At 38.0% G+C, this 13,030-nt stretch overlaps 1 protein-coding gene across 5 annotated transcripts; it reads left to right on the top strand.

Annotated features, from left to right (window-relative positions):
* The first annotated feature begins 3,175 nt into the window (after positions 1-3,175).
* On the top strand, positions 3,176-11,877 carry CkIIbeta (casein kinase II subunit beta). 5 transcript variants are annotated; one of them, XM_045755699.2, is made up of 5 exons: positions 3,176-3,305; positions 6,955-7,030; positions 7,514-7,616; positions 8,699-8,871; positions 9,921-11,877. In XM_045755699.2, exons 2-5 carry the CDS (start codon positions 6,959-6,961, stop codon positions 10,233-10,235), a joined length of 663 nt encoding a protein of 220 aa, XP_045611655.1. In that variant the 5' UTR covers positions 3,176-3,305; positions 6,955-6,958; the 3' UTR covers positions 10,236-11,877. The 5 variants fall into 5 exon arrangements, with proteins under 5 accessions (XP_045611655.1, XP_069164425.1, XP_045611658.1 ...); XM_069308324.1 differs by lacking the exon at positions 3,176-3,305 and adding an exon at positions 3,347-3,423; XM_045755702.2 differs by lacking the exon at positions 3,176-3,305 and adding an exon at positions 3,362-3,489.
* The last annotated feature ends 1,153 nt before the right edge of the window (positions 11,878-13,030 follow it).

The following is a 13,030-nucleotide window of genomic DNA, read 5'->3' as shown; positions in this document are numbered from 1 at the left end:
AGAGATGGCTGAAAGGAAATATGGCACTGTAAAATTTAAATTAAATTAATTGTACAGAGCTGTATTGCTATATCAGAGTGAATGGAGAAATCCTGAAATCTGTTGAGAAAATCAACGTTGAACAGGAACCCTCTATTTCTAAATAGTTTGCTCTCAGCTTCATTAAGAATAAACTAAGAAGCTTCCTCTGTGTAAATTGTCTAAAAAAAAAAAAAGGCTTGTCTAGAGGCTGTTTCTGACCAGTTCACTGTCTTGGGCGTCTCTTCTCATAAAGACGGTTCCTAATGCCCAGAATGAACTTGGTCATCCTTCTCTATATGGTCTTTACAGTATTTAATTCTGTAGTATGATGGCCAAAACTACCATATAATCCAAGTGCAAAATAAAGATTAAATAGGTGAAGTTCAGATTTATGGATCACAAATTACCAGCCATGGGTATTCAACCTTTGGAGATGGATGTTCAAGTCATCAGAGGGTGCAGGCGATGAGTCACAATAACGTGGCTGACAATCGACTTGAGAATGGTCCAGGACAGACCGAAACGTCGTCGTCTCTTCAATTTCTAGTGTGTGGTCTGGTCATCATCAGAGGGTGTCTACTTCTTGCTATGCCAAAGAAGTTGCACAGCTTCCTCTGGGTATTGAACTTTTATCTCCAGTTCATTGCATACACCTCTGACATCTTATTGTTTCTTGTACCTTATGGTATAGTTTAATACAGCTTCCCTGTATTTTCCCTATCTGAAGCCATGTTGTACCTCTGTTATTAAATTTAGTCTCTCCAAATGTTCTACAATCCTTTATCCCTATGACTTTTTCTAGAATCTTCCATGGAATGCATGTTAGTGACACTGGTTTATAATTTAGCACTTCATATCTGTCCTCGTTCTTGAATATTGGAACTACATTTGCCTTTACCAAAATTCCTGTAGCTCTCCCATCTCAAGTGTAATGTTGAACTCTGTAATGGATAACACAAGCTCCCTGCACTGCACTTCCTTCAGTACCCAAGGTGATATTTGGTCAGGTCCTACTGCTTTTGTTACATCCAATTTCTCCAGGTATCTTTTTATCTCTTCTATATTAACTTCAATTCTGACTAGTGTTGCTTCTGGTCCTCTGTTGTCGAAAGGTATTTGGACACCAATCTGGTTCTGGTTTGAAGATTTCCTGGAATTTCTTGTTGAGTTGTTCATACACTAATTTGTCATTTTCCAAGAGTATTCCTTCCTGTTCCTACTGTGTAATAACATGGTCTCATATCATTGTTTTCTTCCTTATATGGGTGTACAACAGCTTAGGCTGGCCCTTTGCTTTTGCCACAATATTAATCAAAAACTGTTGCTCTGTAACTCTCCTGATTCTTGTGTATTGTTTCCTGGCCAACTTTCATGTCTCACTATTTGCCTCTGTACCCATGCCCTTATACTTTTCCTACGTCTTCTCTGCGTCCTCTTTTTTTTTTTCCTCTTTACACCATTGAATCATGGGTTTGCCGTTCTCCTTTCATGCACTGCTCTCTTGAGAGGTATGAACTATCCCCTTGCTTGTTTGCATGTCTGTGTTATAAGTTCCACCCTTTCATTTGTTGACTTTCTTCCCATTTCAGTCTCCCATTGAACCTGCAAATAATCCCTAACCCTTCTGTATACTCTCTTGCTTTTTTCCCCATTTTGAATTCTCTCCTTTGGTTCTACAATGTAATCAAACATAACAGAGTGCTCACTAGCTCTTAGCGGTGTCTCAGATGTTAAGCTGTCTTACATCGTCTTCATTTTGGGTAAGCACCAGGTCTTGGGTAGCTGGTAGATTAATGCCTCTTGCTCTTGTCAGCTCTTTGGTATAATGCCACAGGAAGTGTTTGTCTGTATTTTCCGCAAATCTTGTTCTCCGTGTTTCATCTCCCTCGTGAGAATTCTTTGTTGAGTATTGGATGCCTATACCTCTCGCAAGATGAGTATAGAGTGCCAGTAAACTACCACTCATAGGATGAGTATAAGGTGCCAGTAAACTACCTCTCATAGGATGAGTATAAGGTGCCAGTAAACTATCTCTCGTAGGATGAGTATAGGGTGCCAGTAAACTACCGCTCATAGGATAAGTGACGGGACGGATCTCCTCAAAACTTAAAATACTGAACAATTTGTAGGATGTTGATCCAGACAATTTCTTGAAAAGGTCAAATGTAACACTAACAAGGAGCAACGATGTCAAGGTCAACAAGCCACAATACAGGACTGAAAACAGCAGATGCTTTTTCACCCACAGGGTTATAAACCCATGGAACCGCCTACCCGGCGAAGCCGTAAATACCCAAATTCAGCTGAACTTTAAAAATCTAGCTGGAGAAAATCATCAGGACAAATGCGGGGGACCTTTGACAAACCGCCGGCGCTCTGTCCTCGTCGAGGCCACTAGTGTCAATAGGCCTCAGGTATATGAACTACGGTAAACTGCCGCTCTCAACATGAGTATGGGGTGCACAATAAATTAGACGAAAACCCAATCATAGTTAATCAATATACACCCTAAACTGCGTAGAAGTTAAGTAGTTTAAAGATAGTGGATTGACTCCGTTTCCCAAAAGCAACTTTAACTATTGTTAATAAGACTATCCACATTTTTCTTCTAGCACCTGAAGAAAATATAATATTTAATGAAATTATAAGTGGTATTTCCAAACAGCGAAGCTCTCACCAATTCATCACCTGGCCAAAAATAACGGATTTACAACGAATCATTGCATTTGTAATTATTATCAACAGAGATAAAATGATTGTCATTTTATACGAGTATTATGGACGGTGTGAAGATATATTTTTTGTTTCCTTACATCTTGCCTGAAACGCTGTGCGTATTAGTGGTTTTAGGCATAATATATACTAGCTCTGTCTAGAAATCCAACATTCTGCTTGTAACTTAATTTTAAATGTATGTACTTTTACCTAAATGAAGTATTATTTTTAATTATAGGTCGGGGAGGATTGACTGGGCGCGAATCCCTTGACAATAGCCTCTGTTCACCCACCAGTGAAAGAGTGAATGAGTACCTGCTAGGCTTGGGTCATATTCCCGTGGAGGGAGAGGTGAAAATAATTAAAAATAAGTCCCTGCCCGAAACGTTAAGCCTACTAGTGGCTCAAACTCATATATATACACATAAATAAACCCCAAATATATATATATAGGATAGCTGGACGAGCCCCCTAGAGCCCAATGTGTGGTGGCGGCGGCGGCCAACAGATGGCAGTAGCGCGGCGGCTGCCATCCTCGACTCTAGCGTGGCAAACATTCGCAGGAAGCGGTCAGTATTTTCTCCCTTTCCCAGCCTCATTTCATCACCTCGAGTCGAGGCACTGTAACTGTGACATGTGTAACGGTGACAGAGTGGCGTGAGGGGCTCTGGAGGCGGGATTACAAGCGTGAGAATACGGTGTTGATGGTGATGGCGGCGGGGTGTTAAATATTGCTTGTGTCAGGTGGTGATGGTGAGCTTCACGGCCTTGGCTCCTGAGGGCCGCCCCAGTAGTGTTTTCTTATTGAAATAAGTTGTTTTGGGGGATAAATACACCCACAAGGGGATGAGGTAGTTCTGGTGCCTGATGGACCTGTGTTGACCTCGGAGGAAAATTTGGTGGTGTGTTGGAATAATGACTGGTATGGTGAGGGGCTGCTCGAGTAGTATAGTGACTGGCTGGAGTGGTATAATGAGGGGTTTGAGTGGTGTAGTGAGGGGCTCGAGTGGTGTAGTGAGGGGCTCGAGTGGTGTAGTGAGGGGCTCGAGTGGTGTAGTGAGGGGCTCGAGTGGTGTAGTGAGGGGCTCGAGTGGTGTAGTGAGGGGCTCGAGTGGTGTAGTGAGGGGCTCGAGTGGTGTAGTGAGGGGCTCGAGTGGTGTAGTGAGGGGCTCGAGCGGTGTAGTGAGGGGCTCGAGCGGTGTAGTGACGGGCTCGAGCGGTATAGTGACGGGCTCGAGCGGTATAGTGACTGGCTCGAGCGGTATAGTGACTGGCTCGAGCGGTATAGTGATGGGCTCGAGCGGTATAGTGACTGGCTCGAGCGGTATAGTGACGTGACTCGAGCGGTATAGTGACGGACTCGAGCCACAGGAGTCACGACTCGTCCTCTCGTAATATGGAGAGAACTGTCATCAAATGGGTATAAGATTCTCTTAATAGTTCAGTATAAATTCTTTGTTTTTAAACCTTTATCATGTTAAACAATAAAAAAAAAGGTGCAAATATATATCCTGCAAAGGCAGAAATGTTTATAAGTATCTTTGCATAGTACATATGATCATGTATCCTATCATATTATGTTGTATTTATGGTGAAATTATATTTTGCTCTGGTTTTAGGAGACTCGAAACTTCAATCAGAGGAAACGCTTCCTTTACTCAAAAGTTGTTATTGCCATAAAGGAGTTTTGGCAAATGTGACGATATAAATTCAACATGTTTCAGTTATATAGATGTTTGACATTAGAAAGATACTGTAGAATTTATATACTGTATATTTATTTTTGGTACAAAACATAATTTTTAAGACTGCGTGTTGTATGAATCAATTTTATGCTTGATATTGTCTTGCATTACTTACGGTTTGTGTTTTTCTATTGGGAAAACACAAATACATTAAAAAAAAAAATTGAGGTTTCCTATCGTGAAGTATTTTCTTGAATGATGCCACTACAGATGTAAACAAAACAAAAAATGCATAAATTTTGTTTTAAGCCCATATAGACATATAAAATGTATTGGACAGAAATAGGTGCTGCAACAATAGGGTTAGTTACACTACCTTGATATGGCTAACTTTAGATAGTGCACAATTTATACATTAAAAATTTCAAAACCTCACCCTAAAAATTATAAGAAGCATGAATTCTAGTGTAGTTATGGAAGACAAATTCAAAATCTGAAATACTGTATAGAAGAGTAGTTCCTCCAAAACTGGATTAGTGTACAATCTGTGTTAGCACGAGATCAGCCTTTCTGAAATCTGTAATTACCAGTTTTTGGCTATTAACATCTTTTTTCTTTCTGCAAATTATACAAATGCATCATGTGCATATTTGGATAATAAGAAAGGTTGATATTTTTACTTGGCATTTTTGTCACTGACTTAGATAACCAAGAGGCAGGAAAGTGTGATCATGCTCTGTCATGCTTGCTTTAAACGTCTACAGCTACCCCTCAAAAGACCTCGTAGTCCTTGGTTGGATGGCCAAACCACCCATCAAAGAATGTAGAAATGACGTGTCTGTCCTTCTTGGACCATTATCATCACATGACTTGATAGTGATCCAGAAGAGACTGAAACGTCAGCGTGAACACTATCTTGATCTTATCTTGAGATGGCTGTTGGGCTTAGCGTCCCTGTGGCCCAGTCCTTGATTAGGCTTGCTTTTTGTTACACATCCCCAGGAAGCAGCCCATAGCAGCTGTCTATCTCCCAGGTACCTATTTACTGCTAGGTGAACAGAGCACCAGGGTGAAAGAAACTGCCCATTTGTTTCCGCCTCCACCTGGGATCAAACCCAGAGCGTTAGGACTACGAATCCCGAGCACTGTCCACTCAGCCGTCATACTGCCATAACAAATTCAAGATTTAATTAATATTTTCTAATAAGGTGTAATTAGAGTAAAATCTTTGAAGAAAAGAATATGAAAATGTTGGTATACTTTTGCCTTTCCATGGTTTGACCCTTAACACAGATATAAAAAATGTAATCTCGCATACCCAAAAACATATATTTTAATGCTATAGCAAAGGAAAAGGGGGGAATAAATTGATACTGCATATATCGTGATTGTCAGGTATACGTGGTCGCCAGGTGGTGGTTATCTTGAGATGATGGTGTCAGTGTATCGATCAATAACAGGCGCATAGCTTACCAACACAGTAGTGTGAAAGGGGGTGGGGGAGGGGGAGAAATCAAATGTTTAACTTAAATGCTTATTATTTTCATTGCTCAACTTACTTTTGCAACGTGTTTTTGTGTTGAATAATTATGTGTAGAGTACACATAATTTACAGTGATAGTGGTGTGTATAGGTGTACATTGTATTATGTAAACTTATTGCATTTAAACTTGTTCCTGGCACAGCTTAAATTTGGTGGCTTGCAATCCACTTCTTTGCTGCAATTCTGTCTGGTAATGTTGTCCAGTAAAGGATTCAAACTGGCAGTACAGGCCAAATGATGATTTTTCAGTAATAGCAGGACCAGTACAGTATACAATATTATGCAGTCCCCGTGGTGCAGTGGTAAAACACTCGCCTGGCGCTTCGTGAGAAATTTAGCCTGGGTTCATATCCTGGCCTGGGAGGATTGATTAGGCACCAGTCCTTAACTGTGTGCCTCTGTTCACCCATCAGTGAATGGGTACCTGGTTTTTAAAGAATTTGGCAGGTTGTATTCCAGGGAAAATTGGGATAAAGGACTTCTCCGAAATGCTATGCGTGCTAGTGGCTTTACAAGAATGTAAGAATTCTTGTGTATATATAAATAAATAACAAATTACACAGGAAGCAATTACAAGACTAGACTTTTTTCATTGGTCTTGGTTAACACTATTACATCTATATATTTGTATTATAATCTTCACATAATTTGTATAAAAACTGGGGAATAATACTAAAATCAAAATATAACCCCTTTAATAATTTTCATTAAGGTTTGTCATTTAGCAAGTTCATTAATCTTCCTAAGATTTCATTTTTGCGTGATGAGTTTTATTGAAGTCTCGCTAAACTGTGTTCAACACTATTACAGTAGTTTTGTTGATTATAACCTTGTGTGTTAAGTCATGTGCAGTACTGTATATGTGCAAGGCATTTGATGTGAATGGTGTAAACCATAATACCTGTATTTAATAAAATAATTATATTGTGCATTTTCTTAAACTGTATTTGTTGAAAACTGTAAGTGATGATGAATTATTTTTCCTTGCAGCAAGATGAGCAGTTCGGAAGAAGTATCTTGGATTGCTTGGTTTTGTGGCCTGAGAGGCAATGAATTCTTCTGCGAGGTAAGTTGTCGTTCATTAACACCTCACTAATAACAAAATTGAATGGCTATAGTTTATGTGCAAAATCGTCTTTTTGTTTGCATCTGATAATACAGTATACAATATATTATCCGATGTCAACAGTGTCTGTGATTCATTTTGACATGCTGAATTTTGCCATTCACTTTTCAGTGCAAATAACGATAAACTTTTATCATGTATTTCAAGTTTTATGTAATTTGCATCACCTGCAGGCATTTATATGAAGAGTGGAGCATGTAGAGAGTATGCGACTTTGCAATGGAGGGACATTGTGTATTTAGAGGGGATGTCATTCCTAGATTGTTAAAATACATTTGATTGTACCTTACAAAAGGTACTGTTGTCGTTTATAATTGTAAATCCTTTAGATTGTGAAATGCATTGATACCAAGTTATTTATTAACTAATATGAATTTGTAAAGATAAAGAATTGGCATTTAATTGGTTTTTGTTTCATTTTAGGTGGATGAGGACTACATTCAAGATAAGTTTAACCTAACCGGTCTGAATGAGCAGGTGCCTCATTATCGGCAGGCACTCGATATGATTCTTGACCTCGAGCCAGGTATTATTGCTTTATTGTGTGTGTTTATGAACTATTAAAGATTTCATGTTTCAGTTCTAACTTTAAAGGATTATGATCTGTGAAGGTAAAGTGATGATCAAGCTTTGTATTAGTTATTGTTGAATATGGTACAGCACCTGTATTTTACAGTGATCCACATTAGTTTTAAAGACACAAGAAATAGCATGAATTATAATATGTATAAAATTTTGAGCTGGTTTTGTTTTCTGGGTGGACAAATCGTGTAATGGAACAAATGTAAATTGAAATAAAGGAAGAGCGTGTTAGAATGCACAGGCGCTTGAACCCCACCTTGAAAGAAAGCCCTACCAACTTACCTGCTCAAGAAAGTTAAAGTTCAATAATTGACTGGAGGTGGAAAAGCATATTTGCAAGTTATTGGGCTGTTAAGTCAATTTTGTGATAGTTGAAGTCTGAGAGTCTCTGTTCTTTACATTGACTTGAAGTTGGTAATGCAGACATGTCATAAGAGATTTGTTTAAATAGGACACTGACTTGACCCATCACTGCATCTGTTGATATTTTAGGAAGTTCTTACATGTGAAACGTTTATGAATATAATAAATGTTCAACTTTGGGGTTTCAACCTATTGACTACCTGTTGTTGGTTCTGGGGATCAATGCTCCCATGGGACCAATCTCTGACTAGGTTAATTGGTCGTTGGTCTGGTCAACCCGGCTGTTAAACAGCTGTTCACAGCCTGACATACGATAAATAGAAGCTGTTAGCATAATTCCCATGGATAAAATATTGTGCAATGGATGAAACAAAATGTATACAGCACAGTACTATTAATCCTTTGAATACACGTGAACATTATACAAGCACAAAACTTAAAAGGTTAATATTAATTATATCATAATAAAATCCATAGCAGGTACAGTTGTTAAACATGGAGAAATAAATGTGGAGAGTAGACTTCTAAGACTAAAAATGGTACTACACGTAACAATGTTTTGTTGTAAAATGTTGATATTGGGGTAAGAAGGCTTTTGATCTTTTGAGTGTTATTGTTCTATTATGTCTGTCATTGTTAACTTTGTTAATTTTCCTCGGCTAGATGAAGAGGAAGAGATTCCCCACCAGAGTGACCTTATAGAGCAAGCAGCAGAGATGTTGTATGGTCTTATCCATGCTCGTTATATCCTTACAAATAGAGGCATTGCACAAATGATTGAGAAGTATCAGGCTGGTGACTTTGGCCATTGCCCAAGAGTTTACTGTGAAAATCAGGTGAGTTTCATTGAAGATGTTATGGTAAATAGGTTTTAATTATATTGCTTGTGCTGTGAACATTACTTTTTAATAGGTAACAGATGCAGTTTAGTCTTTTTAGAAATGATAAACAGTATTACATTGTGTTGTTTTGACTACAGTACTACATTTGTAAACTAGATTTCTTGAAGTATTGTGTGTTTATGCTATGAGCCATACAATGTGTTATTGGTTATATATTTCTTCCTCTATAGTGGTTTACCCTATCCCTGGAACAAGCGAAATAAAAATGAAGATATTAAAGAGAATGAATGATAACGTGGCAAAACAGACCTAAATGTGTTATACTTTTTCAGTGAAGCTATGCCTCCTCAAACGTTGAGAATCTTGCAATCCTTGTCTGCTGCAACTCTTGTCATTAGCTTTGCATTGTCTGCAAACATTGATATACAAGTCTGCACTCCTGTAGATAGGTCATTTACATAAATGAGAAATAGTATGGATCCCAGCACTTGTTTCCCTATGGCATTCTGAATTCTCACCTTTCACTGTTACTGACTCCTGTCTGTGAAGTAAATCTTTACCCTAATGTTTATTGAATGTGCAAAGGTCCTGGGGGCCAGATTCACGAAGCAGTTATGCAAGTACTTACGACCATGTACATCTTTCCTCAATCTTTGATGGCTTTGGTTACATTTAAGTTAAGAAGCCTGAAAACTTTTCAATCAACTGTTGTTATTTTTATAAACATCCTCCTGGTGCTTTGGAGCTCATTAACTGTTTAATAATCTTTGGCGGCTTTGTTTAGAAATGAGAAAAGATGTACGGGTTTGAAAGTGCTTGCGTAACTGCTTAGTAAATCTGGCGTAAAAGTGCTTGCGTAACTGCTTCATGATTATCAAGTTTCTACTGGAGAGCTCTTACAGTAGTGTATTTTTTTTATTAGTATTTTATGTTATAGGCAAATTTTATAAATTGAACTTGGTATGAAGGTTATTTTCAGCATAGCCTGTACTGTACTTTAATTTAGTTTGTATATTTTTGAACTAACACAAGTTTCTGCTTAGCCCATGCTGCCTATTGGATTGAGTGATGTTCCTGGTGAGGCCATGGTGAAGCTGTATTGTCCAAAGTGCTGTGATGTATACACTCCAAAATCTTCACGTCATCATCACATCGACGGAGCATACTTTGGTACAGGATTTCCACACATGCTTTTTATGGTCCATCCAGAGTACAGGCCAAAGAGGCCTGCTAACCAGTTTGTACCACGGCTATACGGTTTCAAGATCCACCCTATGGCGTATCAGATTCAACAACAAGCGGCAGCCAATTTTAAAGCCCCTATGAGAGCTATCAATTATAATAATGGAAAACGCTAGAAATTTATAAATATTCTTATTGTATCCAATATTAGAACTAAACTTGGTTACACTCCTTAACTTATTTTGTGGTGATTTTTTTTATTTTTTATTTTTACATTAAGTAGACTTTTCAAAGTATGCTGTTTAAGTTCATTTGGGCAAATGTGCATTAGTTAACCAAGTGATTATATTTGTGTTTTGTGTATTCTCAACAAATGGTGCAAACAGAGCTGTGCCAAGATGAAAATTGATTGATTCCTAATAGAAATGATTAGTTGAAAGTTTGAAAGATTTTGTAGCTCAAGTTTAAGCGACTAATGTGACTGTCGAGCTAACTGGGAGGTCGCTGCATGGCAAGTCTACTGCACACATTCCGGAAGAGTCCATTACCTCACCCCTTAGTTACCTCTGGAGCCATGGAGCGTTCTCCCCCCCCATCGATAACTTGGGATATCACTTTACAACATGCATGATATTCACCAAGAAATATGTAAGTTTGGTTTTCAACTTTTAAGGTAACTACTTCTAATAAAATGTAAATACATATTCCATTGTACAGTTTCAGTATTAAATCCCCAACTTTTAATGCACTCAAGAGTCTGGCACTTACAGGAATACTGTACAAGAAAGAAATACTACCAGGAAAGTGGCAGGTATGTCATGGCCACATTTTCTTATTTAAATACTTGATATGGATGGTGAATGACCTAACTGGTTCCAGTGCATAATCTTGGCCTAAACTGTAACATACTTTTGTTTACAAATGTATGAATATTATGAATGAATTGTTGGTTCATATCTGGCATCCTAAGAGAATAGCATCATTTGACAATTTGCTGTGCAATTTATGTAAACAGTTGTGTAATAAAGGATAAGGTAGGAGAAAATGCTATACCTGTGCATACGAGTGTCTCGCAAGGCCGTCCCGAGTCTTATTTTCTGAAAAGCAAAGGGTCTTTACTAAGTTGTGATGACCACTGTAAATTTATATTACATATATAAATATACTGTATTGGTATGCCTTAATTGGTGGTAAAATAAGGTAACTAGAATAAAAAGTGCAAGAGTTGTGAAACTTTTGTTTTTGTTTTTTCTAGCATTGGCTACAAAGTAACTTATGAAATGCTTAGTACAGTAAAATATATACTGGTAGTTACGAAAGTTTTTCTACTGGCAAGACTGCCAACAATATGTACATCATCATCTTAATACCATAAGTGTAGCTTAAATAACAATTATGCATAGTTGATTATTGTAATTAAAAAAAATAACTGGCAAGATATGTATTTTATATCTTAGAGTTTGGTGTCTCCCCTCTGTTTAGGGGTGCATTCTTTTTGCCCATTGGAGTTGCTGTACTATGTTTTTCTCACTATCATTTATTAAAGTATATTAACAATTATTGCACATAACACATACTCACCAGCAGACACCTGGTTAAAGTTTGTGAAATAAGTTCTTATGGTTCCTGCTGATAAGTCAAGAACCCTTTGTAAGTTGCGAGTCGTTATCTTGACGTAATACAGCTTTGATATGCAGTATTAAGCTTGTTATGCTTTAGGACTTAAATCTTGTGACTTTGGGAAATTCACGTCATTGTCTATTTCTGGTCTTCCCACATGTCCGTTATTCAATTTAATATACACAGATTTTATGCGAATTTCTTTGAAGTTTTAATATCCAAGTTTTGTGCATTCTCTCAGAGCCTATGTTTGGCTCTTGTGGGAATTGGTGTGCTTGTACCTTTTGATGGTTATCCTAGCATCACTGCTCTTTTTGAATCCTTAGATATGTCCTGTCTTTACTTTAAACATCCAGTGCACTGTTACAGTACTCATTTGGGAATAAATGGTTCTTGTGTTTGATCAGTTTTTCCTTTTTTTGGATTTTTAAGCTATTAGGTGTTTTACCAGATTCCTTACTCCATTTAGGTGATTTTAACCAAAAGTGTGGCCTCTGGGGAAATTCATCCGACTGTCCTTTAAATCCCTTTGTCCAATCTTCAGTCTTATGTTGAATTCTGGCAAGCCAACTCATTAATTCTGGTACCCACTATCTTTCATGTCGATTCTGACATTGACCTGGATTGGTGGGTCTTTGCCAACGTCAATAACTAACCTTTTCCCCATTGTCTCAAATCGGCCCCTCCCTCCGCAATCTACCCTTTTTTTACTATGGCATTTGACAAAACCAGAAATTCTTTACTAGTTGTTCCTCTATTGTGCACATGGTGTCCCCTCAGTTCATTTTCAAGAACTATAATCTGACTGCTGCCTTCCTTGAGAAGTATGCTCATGGGCATATTCATTACTGATAGAACAATGAACATCAACAATGGGGGATTCGGTTTTTGGCGAGCTAGTGTCAATTGTGAATAAGCTTGATTTACAGGACTATTAGCACTTATTCTCACCTCAAAGACAAATTTTGTCTGAGACAATTGTATGCAGTTTCATACTCCAATGTTTTTCCTTCTTCTGAACTTCATTGGACAACAGGCTTGGATGGTATTCTCTAGAGATGGCTGGACCAAGGTGATTCTCTTCAATAACGAGCCTGGAATGTTGAGCAATTTGTTAAGAGTTTTGATTGTACCCTAATGCACTGACCAGTGTGCATGCATTTTGTAAGTGATTAATCTGCATACTGTGGTTTTTGGAATATAATGTACATATTCCCCTCCAGATTGTGCAAGTGTCACGGCACAAGCTATATCGTATAACGAGTTACATTTGTGAAACTCGTCCCTGCTGGTAATTAAGTTGTTGCCGTCTTATATGTAAATTTTCAGCGATTGCATTATTTTGGCACTT

The sequence above is a fragment of the Procambarus clarkii genome, chromosome 62 (genome assembly GCF_040958095.1).
Source record: "Procambarus clarkii isolate CNS0578487 chromosome 62, FALCON_Pclarkii_2.0, whole genome shotgun sequence".
Taxonomy (NCBI): domain Eukaryota; kingdom Metazoa; phylum Arthropoda; class Malacostraca; order Decapoda; family Cambaridae; genus Procambarus; species Procambarus clarkii.
This window is presented reverse-complemented; position numbering and strand designations above follow the sequence as displayed.

Excerpts from the sequence above, each read along its gene's own strand:
- CkIIbeta (XM_045755698.2), top strand. The coding sequence starts at position 6,458 with ATGCGTGCTAGTGGCTTTACAAGAAT. Across the intron at positions 6,484-6,954 it reads GCTAGTGGCTTTACAAGAAT|CAAGATGAGCAGTTCGGAAG; the intron begins GTAAGAATTCTT and ends TTTTCCTTGCAG. Across the intron at positions 7,031-7,513 it reads GCAATGAATTCTTCTGCGAG|GTGGATGAGGACTACATTCA; the intron begins GTAAGTTGTCGT and ends GTTTCATTTTAG.